At 36.4% G+C, this 15,584-nt stretch overlaps 1 protein-coding gene across 2 annotated transcripts in view; it reads right to left on the bottom strand.

The window, feature by feature from the left end:
- HDAC9 (histone deacetylase 9) overlaps window positions 1–15,584 on the bottom strand; it is a 438,145-nt gene that overhangs the window by 397,719 nt on the left and 24,842 nt on the right. For both annotated transcript variants that reach the window (XM_052696013.1, XM_052696006.1), the window contains exon 2: window positions 7,473–7,586. In XM_052696013.1, coding sequence (XP_052551973.1) covers window positions 7,473–7,494 — 22 coding nt within the window. In that variant the 5' untranslated portion in view covers window positions 7,495–7,586. The remainder of the gene's footprint in view (window positions 1–7,472; window positions 7,587–15,584) is intronic.

Genomic DNA, 15,584 nt, shown 5'->3' with positions numbered 1-15,584 from the left:
CCAGATTTGGCCACCATAGCAAAAGCATTACTTAGCACTCAGCTCCCAAGCCATAGGGTTGGCAATACTCTTACAAGATATTTACAGGCTCCTTTTAATGAATATTCTACAATTTTCCTCTTACACATCCTTGCTTCCTTTATTTGATGAAAATGTTTGTTTTTCAAAAGAAGCAACTTCATCGAATGGACCCATATAACCTTAAAAAACATTTATTCCAACATAACTGATCTTAGCATTAACAGTATTAATGTTTTTCTCTAGATAATTGATAAAAATAGTGTATAATGTTAAAGTAATAATAAATTTCTAGAGAAATTTCCTAGGAAAATCTTCAGAGAATGAAAATTTTCCCTATGCACGATGCTTTCTGAGATCTGTTAGACAGTTTTTATTTCATTTACTGCTGTAATGATTTTGGATAGTACGATTTTCAACAGATTGTCACATACTACAGAAGCCTAATTATATTCCTCAACAATTATCTTACATCAAGCAAGCTTTCTACCACCAAAAATATTAACCATTTGTTTGAAAAGCTGTAGCTTTTATTTCATCAGAATCACGTTAGCTGACACGAGTTACAATACCACATTTCATTCTCTATGGAATGCAATCTGCTGATTTGCCTTTCCTGAGGTCACTCAAAATAAAAACATATGTTTACCTTTATGTATATCTATAGGTATTTAAAACAAGATATGTTCCTAGATTTTATAATATTTAAAAATTTGCTTATACAATTAAAATATTCTTGAATTATCTCCTGGTTCATGGACTCTTACTGAACACTAGTGTAACCTTTCACTGGATTTTAATATTAAATCAGCAGCAGTAATACCAATTTGAAGCATTTTTGTATTTAGTCTACAGGAAGCATTTTTTATATTTAGTCTATGAGGAAAATGACTTATGAAAAAGTAGAGAAAAGTAGAACAAAAAAAACAGAGGGAGCGAGCAACTCCTCAAGGGGAAGAAACAATATCTATTAAAGAAAATCAGAATTAAGACAGAAAAAAAAGTGATGTAACAGCAGAAACTGGCAATATTCAGTGCCCAGCTCCCCTCTGTTCCCCCAGAATTTATTGAGGAAATTGAAATCGCTTTCAGATTGACTGCAGCAACAAGCAGCTCTTAAAAATACTAAAGACCTGAAAAAAATAAGTAATATTGAAGAACAAAAGGAATGAAAAAATATTACCAAAATATTAAACATCAAAAATATGACTGTGATTTTAATTCCATAATTACAGGTACAGTAAAAAAAACCTGATTTTACCTAGTTGTAAATGAGTAAGTTCCACAAATTTTGAATCTGTTCTCTTTAGCAGTGAGCCAACAATGGCATATTTTTGAAAACCAGCAAGATCCCTGGGATGCTGAGAAGCTCTCTCATCCTAATCGATGGACAGCTTTCCATAATATAACACCTTCTATTTAGCAATAGTTTGCAATAGCTACAAAGCTGCTCGTCAGTTTGGATTTCCAGGTACTTTTTCTATATCATCTATGAATATCCTCTATCAACATCACTCACCCATCTTCCCCAACAGAGATGATTCTACCTGAAGTAATTCCATGAACTAGCGAAGAATTTTTGGTTTTGTTTTTAATGGAAGTGGTTCAACTTAAATATTCTAATGTTATTTTTAATTTCACAGTGACAAGCATAGAACAAAATCTGAACGATCAGGATGACAGGGGGGCAGAATGGGATCACCCTGAATTTTTCTCTGGGTACAAGACAAAAACCCAGCATTTTCACATCCCCATGATCTTTACAGAAATATTTATGGACCACCATTCCTAATAGATCTTGTTTTTCTTTTAAAAGATCTGGGTAAGAAATGCTGTATTGAAATAATTTTAAATGATCTGATCAGAAAAGAAGCAAGGGTTAGAATCCTTGGGAACTGAACTGGTATTTATGTAACAAGAAAAAAAATCCCCAACCACACAACCATGTTAATAGGAGATGCATTTCAAAACATTAGGCAGTCAGAGATAAATGAGTCCAAAATACATCCATGAGTAATAATTCATCACTTGGGTATTATTTAGTATTATAGAAAAACAAGTCTCACTTAAAACAACAGTTCAGCTATTCCATGTAAGAGCAAATAAACATATATTTTTTTTCTGTCTAAAGCTTTTTCTAAATACAGACCAGTAGAGAACATGCAGTAGCAACAGGATGTAAACATTTCCTTAATGATCTTACAATTTATAACAAGCAAAGCAAACAACAAAACATCAGCATCTTCCCTGTTGGGATTCAGCATTTACTTCCTAGCCCTGCAGATTAGAAAGAGCCAAGTCCCTCCAGGTTCAGAGAGTTGAGATCAATTTAACAAGTTGCAGTGTTATTGCAAGTCAATGTTGCTACACAGGAGACCTATTCATTGCACCATCACACAACCTAAGGAAATACTTATGTGCATTGGTGCTGCAAACAAATCCTATATAACGGGATTTCTCAGATACTATTTCAATAAAACATGCGTAATTCTTTCTAGTTCCACATCAGGTCTTTCAATGGCCTTTCTGACATTTTAACTATCAAGGGAAAGCAATTCTAAATAAATATTTCCTCTACTTCTACACCACAGCACAAAGCTTCTGCTAATAGAAATACCTCAAGGACTTAGAGATCCCATTGGAAAATACAGAAAAGTATAGCACTATGCACAATACTTTAAGCCTCCTATAGCATTTCAAGCTTTCTCACTGACAGAACAAACCGTCCTTGAAATGGCTAAATTCAGCTACAGAGTTGCACTGCTTTACCAATTTGCAACTTGCTTTTTGTTTGTTTTCCTTTTGTTTGTTTTTTTAAGGTATGCTGTTTACACAGAAGAACATATGAATGTACATATATAAGCTTCATACATAAGCTTTTTAAATGTGGGCCAGATAAACTCTAAAATAAAAAGCAGAAATACCATTCTGCTGTAATCTACAGCCATGACAAAAAATACTGATGTTACAAAAACCTTAGGGACAATTCAAGTGATACAGAAGGCACAGAGACTGACTTTTATATGAAGTAGCATCCCAGTATTGAACGATAGAAAATGTGTTTTTGAATAGTCTATACTAAATGGGAATGTTTACAGTTTCTCACCAAGAAATTACATTAAACTGCTCTAACTACTGGCTGCGGCAGAATATGGCAATATATTGCCTGAAGAGGCACAAGATTTTCAGGGGGAAAAAAAAGCAAGAGCATAAAAACATCTACTTTAACACTATCCAACACATCTCCAGCAGGCTTTTATCATTAAAACTGCTGCCCATGTCAGTGCCAATCCAATTAATACTTCTTTGGGGCTACGAGGCATTCTTCATCCACTACTGCAGAATCTTAGAAATAAAATGAGTGGATTCAATAAGAGCATTCAGTTATTTTAAATCCTCTAAAACGTTAACAATAAAGTGTTAAGCATTCACACAAACAGGAGGACATTCCTATCAGTATAATATCTTTCACTTTATTACAGTGACTACTCTTGTAGCAGAAGTTTGAGTTACCATGTGTATGGGATCTGCTGAGTCACGGCCTGAACCTCTGATTGATCACCAGAGGTGAGCAGTGAGTCAGCCACAGGAGCTCAGGTGAAGGCAATTCAGCTGTGCTGCCAGAAGGGGTGGAGCCTGGCTGCACCTCTCCTAGACCCATTTAAGAGCTGACTGCCAGTGGGGAAGGATCTCTTCTGGAGATCTGCTCTGCTGCCATTTTCTAAGTGAGCCCAGGATATGGGTAAGCATTCTATCTAGTCTCTTTTTGTTATCATCATCTGCTTTGCCAAACTCTCTTGTTATAATTATGAAATAAACATCTTAATATTCATTGATTATACACCATGAAAAGGTGACAAAACACAACAGAAAACACATCTTGGAATCTTTCAAGTAGGAGAGAGAAGAAATACTGAAATAAGCTCATCCTGATTGGTACACAGCATTTACCCTTAGCAGGGCACAAGACCGGAGTTCAGATAAAAGTTGCCTCATTTCAAGCTTTTAACGAAGGCCACTATTCACTCTAGAAGCCCTTCGTAGTCAAAAACAGGTGGGGAGGGAGATAAGCAAGTCATCTTGTAGATGTGCTTCTATATCCATGTACTAGTCTACAGACACTAGAAAGCATTAAGACATGAAGCAACACCACTAATTCCTGCATCAACAGAAGATGATTATTTCCCAAAATCCATACCATGCAAAAGACAGGGACTAAGGAAAAGAAAAATGTGGATTCTGCTAGTGATATTGTCCTTGAATTTCATAACCCTGTGCGTGCAACAGAGGTGTTTTGACATAGTTGGTGAAATAATGAAGTTTGCACAGGTAAACACTGGCAATGGCAGAAATGTTGGCCTCTTCCTTAAAACTAATAAATAACTAAATCCAAGTGCTCTCATAGCTCCAAGAGGAACAAGCCTGCAATTTGAACTCCTAAGAGGCTTATACGCAAGCTATAAAGCCACGAATTTTCCCATTAGATAGGAAGAACTCCAGCATGGCACAGTTCTCTTATAAAGCAAAGACCTGTCTATCAAGTTGGCCACACAAACTTTATCTCATTTTAAAAATCCTAATTATTCCTTTGCTCACCTTTCATTGAACAGTAAAATAACATTCCAACATCTCACTACAGTTCAGGAACAGAAGTCCATAAGCACGTTCAAGTTCTGTGATCGTGCAGTTGTTAGCAGCATGCAAGAGCTCAGAGAGATAATAGAATTAAATCCTCCATCCTCAAAATCTGCTCTGAAAAGTGCGCAGGTAGAAAATGGACAATGTACTGAAGACTATTAAGTAGATTTTTCATTAAGAGACTACAGAGCATTTTGTGTGTTGAACAAATAACAGATCCTTCTGAGAAATAATATGTCAACATACAATTCACACTGTATGATACTGCATACATTTTAGGAAGACTAATTAAAGTTTTCCAGGCAAACATAATAATGGCATTTTCTGACTACTTGACTTTTTATTAAATCTCTCAAATACCTTTTATACATTGAAGTTAAGCTACTAGATACAGATACACTGAATTTGGTAGTCTTGTTCTCTTTAGCAGATCTGAGATTTCATTCCCCCGCCGTCTGTCAACCTCTAATGTGATTTCCCAAAGGTGCTAGAACTTCTCCAGTGAGATAACATAGCGACAAGTATTTTAAATGAAATCCTGGCTCTGTACAATGTACTGCATTGTTCATATGTGAGAACATCAGTGTAGTGCTATAGGCAACAAACAGTGAGCCTGCTTCCCTTCTGAATCAGAAAGTTCAGTGGTCAGAATGTACATATAAAATGTATATAAACCATTCTATCTCTTAAAATCTGTACAAAAGCTAAAAGATGTGCTGCATAGCTAATAGCTCTCAGAAAAGCAGAGAATATCAATTTAGAAAAATAAAACTTAGAACAGATGTATACAGTAGATGCATGTTTCACATCTCCAAATAGGAAAGCATGAAGACTCAGTTTGTACCAGAAGTTAGAAGCAATGAAAGTCACTTCCGTTATACACTGTGCAAGCTTCCTGACAAGTTCTTTTAAAAATCTGAAGTTCTCAAAAACGCTAACAGAACACATAACAATTTTTCATTCAAAGTAGGCAACTCACCGTGTTCTTCAAGCTGTTGCTCAGTGTTTCAGCTGTTTCCTAACCAACTACTTCCCATCAGCAGGAGAGATAAATCCACGATCACTAGTTCTGAAATTATTTCAATATATTTCTACTTTCCAGAAGAATGCTCTAAATATGGCTAATGGAAGAGAAGTGCTATCACTTGTGTGATATTCATTAAGAAATCTGTGAACTTAAGATATTCCTATCTTATGGTTCCTGCTATGAGATCAGCACACTTTGCTTTGTCTTCCCCTTTCACGCCAATCAGTGGCTTAATTTTCCACAGATGCTTTTGTGTGTCAAAGATACTTAACTTGTTTTCACACTGAACTAATTAAAACAAGGAAAACTGAACATAATATACACTGAAGCAATACCAAAATTGTTGGTGGAACTCAGTTGGGATGTCGGGTAACTGATGATAGTGAGTCTGGGAAGAGTAGACCCTAAGGACTACCTTTAAAGACATTTAGGCATCCAATTTCTTTTGAAATATTTCTGAAATGCCTAGATTCCTTTACAAGTAACCTTGTTATATTGAATGCTTCTCCTTTATTGGATTTAGAAAGACAGCAGACATGAATGCAACATTTATGTTTTCATAGTAATGAGATTACTGGAAAATTTACTACTTTTTTTTTAATGAAAACCAGCTTCATTTTGGCTACAGGCTTCTGTATACCATCTACTGCAAGAAAAGATACATTGGAAAGAGATCAAATTGAATGGTGTATCTTGGAACTTGAACTGTACATTTAGGAAAGTATAAAATAATTTCTTACTAGTTACTTTAATACAGATAAAATAAAGAAATGCCTCTATACTGCCTACCCCATGACAATTTATATGGATAATTCACTGCATGTACTGAATCACACTGCAACAAAAAAGCATGAAACCCAGCTGTTTTACTCAATGTAAGAGCAATTACTGCCATATTTCAACTCTACAGACAACAATTCTCCAAGAAACCTCAATGAATTATATTTCTAAGAGATAGGGTATCTAGCACATAAACAGAGCTTACTGTTACAGCATTTTCCCTGATGCTTTTATAAGCTGTTTGTACAAAAGCAAAGCAGTTATAAAATAAGCCACCTGTAAAGGGTTATTTTATCAACAGTACTAGGAATAGATACATGGAGTGTGGGTGAATGAAGTGTGAACCATATGCAACATTGCACAGATTTGAACTGGGGACTCTCACTTCTCAAATGGGCTCAAGTCAATGCATGTTCCATATGCAGCATTCTTTCTTTGGAAGTTTGAACACAGGCTATAAGGCTATAGGTACTAATATTTCACTGTCTACTGCAGATTTACCTGCAGTAGCTCATTTTCCAGGCATGAGATGAAGCACATCCAGAAACCCCTGTTAGGCAGCCATAAAGGAAGAAGCTCTGCAGTGAACACCCAGTGTGGGCAAATACAACTTTAGAGCTAAAAACAACAGAATGCCATCTGCATTCTTTCTTTAAAAAAAGAAGTTGTGCAAATATAAAGGTAATCACTAAACACAAGTATTAAGAATTAAAACATTTAAAAATAGTTATTCATGTCCAGATGTGATTATTCAATTTCTATATAAGGTTTACAAAAATATTTAGAAAGCACTGGCTTAAAATTCTGATAAGACGCTCCCCAAAAAATAGCCTTTTTCACCTGCATAGCTTCTATCTTTTTTAAGATAGTCACATCTTATGAACTGTAGCTGGCATATCAGTCACTTGCCAAATCCATTTCGTCACCACAAAGTTCTGTACATCCTAACACAGGACAGTATTCTTCAGGAGTGGGGTGCAAAAAAAAAAAAAGAAAGAAGCAGACTGACCTGGTTGTGTTGTGGAGCTCATTGCTGTTGATGGAATGATAACTTGTTGATGGTGTAAAGTCAAACTGGCAGATGTTGTAGAGACTTTGAGGTTCTGTCTGAAATGGGGTGGGTCTGTGGAAAGTAAAGAAAAAAAAGTCTATATTTGTCCTATACATTAACAACATGCTATTTTAAGAGATGTCAATCACAATTACACAGAATATCCAAAATCCTTATCAAGACTAAATGTTCTTTCTGTCACATCAATTTTTACTCTGAATTCAAAATCAAAGGACCACTGAAAACATGATTAAAACTGAAAATCCTTAAGCTTCAGGGCAGACTAGATAAATTTCTATTAACAGTCCTTTTATAGCCACAACACAGTGTGAGAAAGAAAAGACTGAACACATCATTTATCTTTCCAGCAAGATCAGGGAATTTTAAGAACTGTTTGAAAGAGTTTGAAAGACTTGAAGAAGAGAAAAAGGGGTCATATCCTTACAGCTAAGCAGTGGCTAATTCATAGTTTTACTGCAGACTTTTGCAGTCAGCCTTGAAATGTGAGCATGCAGAAGCAGAGCCATATTCAAAAGCCTTTCTGGAAGATGTACTGTTTCCTTTATCTCTAATATTTACATAGTTTAGAATAGAACTCAGTGAAATAATTAGCATAGTTTAATGGATCTTCCACTACTAGCTAATGACATCTCTGACACTACCAAGACAGCTCCTAATAGCGTGGGCTGCTCGGGAGCCAGGCAAGGAAGTTTTTGCAATTTTGTTGTATCTTTTCACAGCCCAATTGCACTCTCAGCTCAAAGCAGAAGCAGAGGTAATAATATTCCTCTAATATTCCCATCTGCTGAAAGTTTTAAGCTGCAAAGAGGAGGCCATCAGGAAATGAAAATATATTTCCATTCAAGCAGGATATAAACAGCATAATGGGAAAGAAGAGAAGGTTGTAGTGTATTACAATGACTGCAACTACCCTATTCAGCCACAGTTCCTGAAGTATTTAAGTAGCCAAAGATATTCTTAGTGCTGAATATTTTAGCAGCTTTTGTCACTTTTTTAAACCACCAACTGCACATTTAGTTTCAAGCTGAGCTCAGCCAAATTTCAGCTAGTGACTTATATTTTAACCAATTACAATCATTTAAGTATAGCTTAACTATCATTTGAGAAAGGGAAGGTCACACTTAGACATATAACTTCTGCTTTTATATCCACTAAAGTAGCCTGCACAAACAGGCATGCTATTTGGACACAGCCAGTGTTCCAACAGACAGCATCCGGAGAACTAAGATTCATTATACTTCATGGAAATCCTGAGTACTTTTCTTTGCTTACCTTGTGCATCAAGTTTTTTGAAACATTAGATGTAACCACTATTAAACTGAACAGACTCCAGTGTTAATCTAATCCAAAAGCTCTATTTATGCATATCTTTATGCTGACTGATGCAAGCAGTTACTTTCCCATCTAGCTTCAGGAAATTTCAATGAGTACAAGTGCACAATTCAGACTAGTGGAGTTTTAAGATTATTATTTAATTTCATTTTAGCAGCTACAAAGATAATGAAGAAGATTTTCCAGGAATCCAACATACATTTATTCAGTATCCAGCCTCAGTTGCTGGTTCTTTGGTATCTCATAGAAGGTAATGGATATTAACACTTAACTGTGACCTTTGACAGAATGAATTTTTAGTAGAGATTTAAACTAAACATTACAGAAAAGTCTGAACATTGCGATTTGCCAGTACTCTGATAAAAACACTTTTATGATCACAAAAGCTAAAACTATTATTTCTTTTGACTTCAATTCACATAGATCTTCCTATCTTATTTTTTGAACTAGTACCACTAGTACAACACGCCATCTGCTCAGAATTTTCTCAAACAGCTAAGCTTTCATTTCACGTCAAATCTTCACTTCTTCCCCTCAATAAAAATAATTGCATGTAATTTTTGATTCCTATGCAAGGTAGTATGCTTGGCATGTTTCTTTCACTGCAAATAGTGATGCTCCACATTCCATCAACACAGTAGCAGTGCCTATACCAAACTACTGCATTAGGGACACCAGTTTTGCTAAACTCTATAGAGTTAGGGAAGTTAAACAAGTTAGACATACACAAACCCGCGTGAGCTGACGGTTGAGATATTCTGATGAGTGCCAATGGAGATAGCTAATGTCAATTCAAGACCACTCAGACTACCTTGAAAAGTCTTGGCACCAAGGAAGGTTCATAAAGACCAGAAATAAATGCTATTCCTATCTTAACATAGGGCAACGAGGCGAACACAGAGAGCTACAGGCTAGTCATACTCTGTTCTATTCCTGGGAAGATGATGCAGTAAATAATCTTGGAAATAATTTCTAAATACCTGAAGGATAAGTTAATGATGGGAAGTAGTCAAAATGTATTTAAGAAAGAGAACTATGCCTGGCTAACCTAATGATCAGCTGATTTGTTGAGAGTAGTGGACATGATTTATCTTGAAATTAGCAAGGCTTTCAGCACCATCTCCTGTGACATCCTCAGATGAACTGGTGAAACACAGACAGGTAATTAGGTAGGCTGAATGCCAGTCTCAAAAGGATGCGATCTGCAGCCCAAAGTCCAGCACTGACTCTGGTGAAGTACACCAGGAGGGATACTGGCGTCTAGCTCAAGGCATTGTAGTGCCAGTGTTGCATGAAAATATTAGAGTGAGAAAACATTGCTAATACTGAAGACACTGGAATGTCCTTCACATAAGGTGAGGCAGAGAGAGAGACAGTTGCTTAGAAAGGAGAGGAGAAAACTCAAGGAGAGCCTAACAGTGTGCATAAATGCCTGATGGACTAAGAAGCAAAGGTAGAGCCAAGCTTTTTTAGTGATGCGAAGTGACAGAAGAAGAGATACTGTGCAAAACTGAAGTATGGCAAGTTCCATCTAAACATTAGAAAACACTTTTTCCACCATTAGTGAGGCCAAACGCCTCTTAACAGGCTGCCAAAAGTCTGTGGAGTCTCTATTCTTGGAGATATTCAAAGTCTGATTGTAGACTATGTAGGGCAGCCTGCTCTATCTGACCCAGCCTTAAGGAGGGTGATGGACTGGCTGTCTCCAGAGATCCATTCCAGAGTCCATCCTCAGCTACTCTGAAACTTAATGATCAGCAAGCTAAGGATTTTTCCCTTCCAAAATCATCACAGAGAGCATCAGAACTGAATAATCATTGAAGCTAAACCTTCTGAGAATAACTCCCATGTAATAAAACATTCCTCTGGGATCTCCATAAAAAGATTTCTGTTAACTAATTTTGTGAATTCAACTGCACTGGTAATCTTATATTTTATGAAGTGATGTTGGCATCCTGCCTGATACTCTATTTCCATATATTTCTTGGAAATGCAAAAGTTTCATTAAGCCAAGTGTTATTGCTCAGGTTCAGTTTTAACAACTCCTTACAACTATGATGGAAGACTCATATTATCAGACTTCGCATTTAGAACCATGAAAAATTCCCATCATCATATACAGAATTACACCATAACACAGAGAATCTCTTTTAAATGCACTTCTACTTATAAGCTGATATGCTTCGTTTCTTTCCTTTAACTAAGGAAATGTCATACAGTATGACCTGCAGTGCCATACGTTAGCATTGAATCAAAGGGAAAAAAAAAAAAAAAAAAAAAAAGAGTAGCTCTGGCCACAGTAGATTAAAATTTTATGTGTAAAATATAAAATCATGAAGATAAAGCGATTGCAGGGCTCATTATATATTATCTCCAACTCTTAAGGCAATCCACTTTCACTGGACAATAACTCATCTCTTACTCATTAGCCAAGTTATCACAGAATCATCCAGATTGGAAAAGATCTTCGAGACCAAGTCCAGTCTTCAACTCAACCTACCAAGTCCCATTACTAAATCATGTCCCTTAGTGTCACAACTTCACCATAGCCCAGTATACAGCAAATTACTTTCTACATTCCAGTGTATCACTGGAGGTGATGCAATGCATCAGTGACTTCTGTTTGTGATCCTGAATGAGCAAAACTCAGGAACAGTGATGCTACTCCTTGTACTTCAAAAAAAATTCAGTGGTTTATGTACTCCAAAGGATAGTTGCAGCTTTGAAAATGTTACAGAAAAGCAGGGTGAAACAATTTAGATTTTCATGCCCAGTGGCCACCATAAAGCTTATGTTTCCCATTACCATAAACAGATACAACACTTTTAAAAAGAAATAAGCAAATCAATTAATGCCATTCCTTTTAACTGTCATCTTTCACTCTGCTATTCTAAGACTGCATTGACAGACTACCTTTTTTTTTTTTTTTCCCCCTATCTCGTGCCTATATTTCAAAATTCCTTAGAGAACTGAGTTTCTGAAATAGGACATAGTGAACACAAATTAAGAGGATTCAAATGAAATAGATATTTCTACTTCCATTTCCCTCTTACCTAAGATGAATGTTTCATGTGCACTTCTGAAATGATTCCATAGGCACATCGTTTTCAAAACTACTTCCCAGAGGTGTCTCTAGGATTTTCTCTTCCAAGAGAATCTCTACAAAAATTCAAATTATGTCTACTTGTAAAGGCTTTTAGAAAGTCATTATGCAGAGATTTTGAAAATAAAAAATATAGAATGCTACACTTCATTAAGTTATGAACAGTTCCCCTGATCACATCTTGTTGATTCTCTGCTGAATATACTGTTTTAAAATAGCTCTGTTACTTTTTGACAAAGTTTTTCTCTCTTATTGCTGTAGGTCATTTGCCTCGAGGAAAGGAACTGTAGTAACTTCTCACAACAGCTTGTGTGTAGAAACTAAGCATCAGCTTATCAGAATAAATACAAATGCTGTTATCCACTGAGCAGTTGGGCAAAATGCATGATTAAAAAAAAAACCTGAAAGTTAAAAAACCCAACAAAATAACAACTGATCACTACAGTGCACAACGGTTTGAAAAAAAAAAAAAAAATCTCTTTCAAAGAACTTTTCAAAAAAAAAAAAAAACTTGAATGAGTATTTCTAGTACATGTAATGAAAATTAGATGCTAAAAAATAATAACCAAGCTACAGATCTTATTCAAAAACACTGCATGGCAGTATTACGACTAGACAATAAACTACAGTGGACATATACTAAATTCACCAATGTGAGCTAACTCCAAAGTAGCAACATCCAACCCTTTTAACTTTACGTGAACCATCTGAGTATGATTAGAAAGCTGGCATATGGAAAAGGAGAAAAATAGGATCACAAATGTTTAGAATTCACACCAACATCTTAACACAAAAAAGATATCACCTCAAAAAAGCAAATCAGTTATTAATAGCTATGTGCTTCTTTATTGAATTTTTACCATATTTGGTTTACAAATATAAGAATAAGGTAAGCTAAAACCATGGCATAATGCAGCATGACACTCTTTGGCAAAGGCTATATATAAAGGCTACTGCCTAACAGTGCAAACTTCCTGGCAGCATTATCAAAGTCAACTACAAGAGCTACTGGGATATGTAACTGCATTCAGAGGGAATTTAGGGCTTCCATAGACCAAGCCTTCAGTATCCTATGCTCAGTTCGGGATTAAGTATCTCACAAGAAGCTATTCAGGCTCCTTATTCTTAGTTCGGTACCCACTTAACTTTTGAAGTCAATAGCAGTTTTGCACTATATATAACACCAAAACTGTCAATAAGAAACTACTCCATCCACAAGATCTGGGCTGTTGCACTATTTTAGTTCCCCACTAAAATCATTTTTTATTCTGCCAATCAGATTTTTGTTTTTTTTTTTTCACTGAGCCTGTTAGTAATCTCCAGACATGCTACCATGTAACTAACTTTAGTACAGAATGGCACTGGGTGGCAGGAGGTGCACCGTGTTGTGCAACTCGGATGATATGGTCAATTCATTTCCCATCCAAGAAGAATACTGGCTAGGTGTTGGTGTGTCTCAATATACCAGCAGCACACGTGCAAGGACACCAACCCCCCCCCTCCCCCCCCCCCCCACACACACACACACATTTAAGTTGCTTCTACTGGATGCAGAGCCAAGAAATTTAGATTATTTCTTTTGAAAAGTTACATCATCATGCTTTTCCAGTCACTCATACACAACATCATAGTTTCATAGCTCACATATTGTGAGCGTACTACTTATGTAATTCTACACAGGAAATGTCAGACTGCTAAGACAGCAAATCCTTCTCTCTGAAGCCCTCTCAAGCAAAATAGCCATCTAGCCATTTGGTCAGTCTCTTTTGCATTCACCACCTACTGCTCAGATGAAGTAAATAAGATTTCTGAACAGCAAGATATGATGATGCCTTCCATCAGAAAACAGTCTTAGGCTTCAATCATCAGGATTAAATGATGCGCTTTCAAGCAGCTGCTTGAACTTCTGCAGTGCCAATTATGACTTCTCAGTGAAGCCAGTAGGAAATACAATCTATCTGAAAACATCTTTTTTGTCAGCTTCATCAGACTTTTGAACTGGTTCACCTTGCAGCTGCAGAAATGTTTCTGCTGCAGCTTAGGCTATCCTGCTTCCCTCCTCCACACTGCTCCCTCTGCTCCTTCACTTTCCAAGCACTAGCATAAAGTCACCTGGATAGGATGTGTAGTGTCCATCATTGGAGGTATTCAAAACCCATTTGGACACGGTCCTAACCAGTTTATTCCAGTTGAACATGCTTTCTGCTCTGCCATTGAATCAGATGATCTGACACACACAGACCATCTCTGGTAGGGAATTCTGTGCTGGTATGGTCTACTGCCCTAAATACTAGGGTGTGGAAAAGCATGAGATAGACATAGCTAAAGGAAAGTATTCAACTTTCATGTACGTATAATTTTCTTTTCCAAAAAGCTGTATTTAATAAGCTACTGCAAGAAATTATAGAGCATAGAATATCCGAATAAAATCTCAAATTCTAATTTTTTTTATCCTACTCCTCTTCTCCAACACTACCAGGACCAATTATCCAGATAGAGGCTGAGGTACCTAATAGAGTAATGCTTTGTATCAGACTGTAAGAAGATTTTTAAATTTGCCTTTGAAAAACTTTTAAGACAACTTCTGTAGAGCAAAGGCAGATCTTAATGAGAGCAGGAGTACAGAGACTTGCACAAGCAGCGTGAGCTCCACGCTGCTTATTTACACTGTGCTTCAGGGGGTATTTGATGCAAGACTTCAATAATCAATAATTTATTACCAATCTTCATCAATAATTTATTCACATAACGATGATTCAAAAAAATTCTTTAAAAATACATGAGATTTAAATTTGATTTTTAACTATGGAAATTATTAATTATTGGTTACAGTAGAATATAGGAAAGAAAGTAGGAAGATCATAGCCTGTTTATTCTATGTTTGCGTACACAAAAAACAAACCATAAGCTTCCTCTTCTAGTTAACTAGGATAAATTAAAAAGAAAAAAGTAATGAATTTCATGGAGCTAAAAAAAGAATTCTGCAGAAGCTGTGTAGCAAGAATATGAACCTTTCACTAAAGCTGACACTTTAAAAACTCTTATTTTGGACATCCTTCAATGATTGGTTTATCTACAGTAGAGTTTTGCTTTTCTTCACAAAACAAACTTATGATTAAAACTGATGTTTGTTAAGAGTATGGTTGAGCAGAGGCTAAGTGACACTAACTTTGATTAACACTTCTGCATTGTCAGCAGTGGAATACAAGACTTCCACATCTGTTAACTGTTAACAGATTGTATAATCAGTGAATATACAGATGTTATAATTATGAAATAAACAGGAGAGTTTGGCTAAGCAGGCTATTATACCAAAAAGAAAACAGATAGAGCGCTTACTCTTGTCCTGGACTCACAGTAAAACTCCACAGGAGGAACCTCCTGAAAGAAATCCTTCCCCGCTGGCAGTCAGCTCTTAAATGGGAGAGGTGCAGCCAGGCTCCACCCCTTCTGGCAGCACAGCTGAATTGCCTTCACCTGTGCTCCCAGGGCTGACTCAGTGCTCGCCTCAGGTGATCAATCAGAGGTTCAGGCCGTGATTCAGCAGTTCCCGTACACAGACAATCTGTTAATCTGTTAACTGGCTCCTGCCAGTGTTATTTTCATGTAGGATC

The sequence above is a fragment of the Tympanuchus pallidicinctus genome, unplaced genomic scaffold, assembly GCF_026119805.1.
Source record: "Tympanuchus pallidicinctus isolate F22 unplaced genomic scaffold, pur_lepc_1.0 scaffold3, whole genome shotgun sequence".
Lineage (NCBI taxonomy): Eukaryota > Metazoa > Chordata > Aves > Galliformes > Phasianidae > Tympanuchus > Tympanuchus pallidicinctus.
This window is presented reverse-complemented; position numbering and strand designations above follow the sequence as displayed.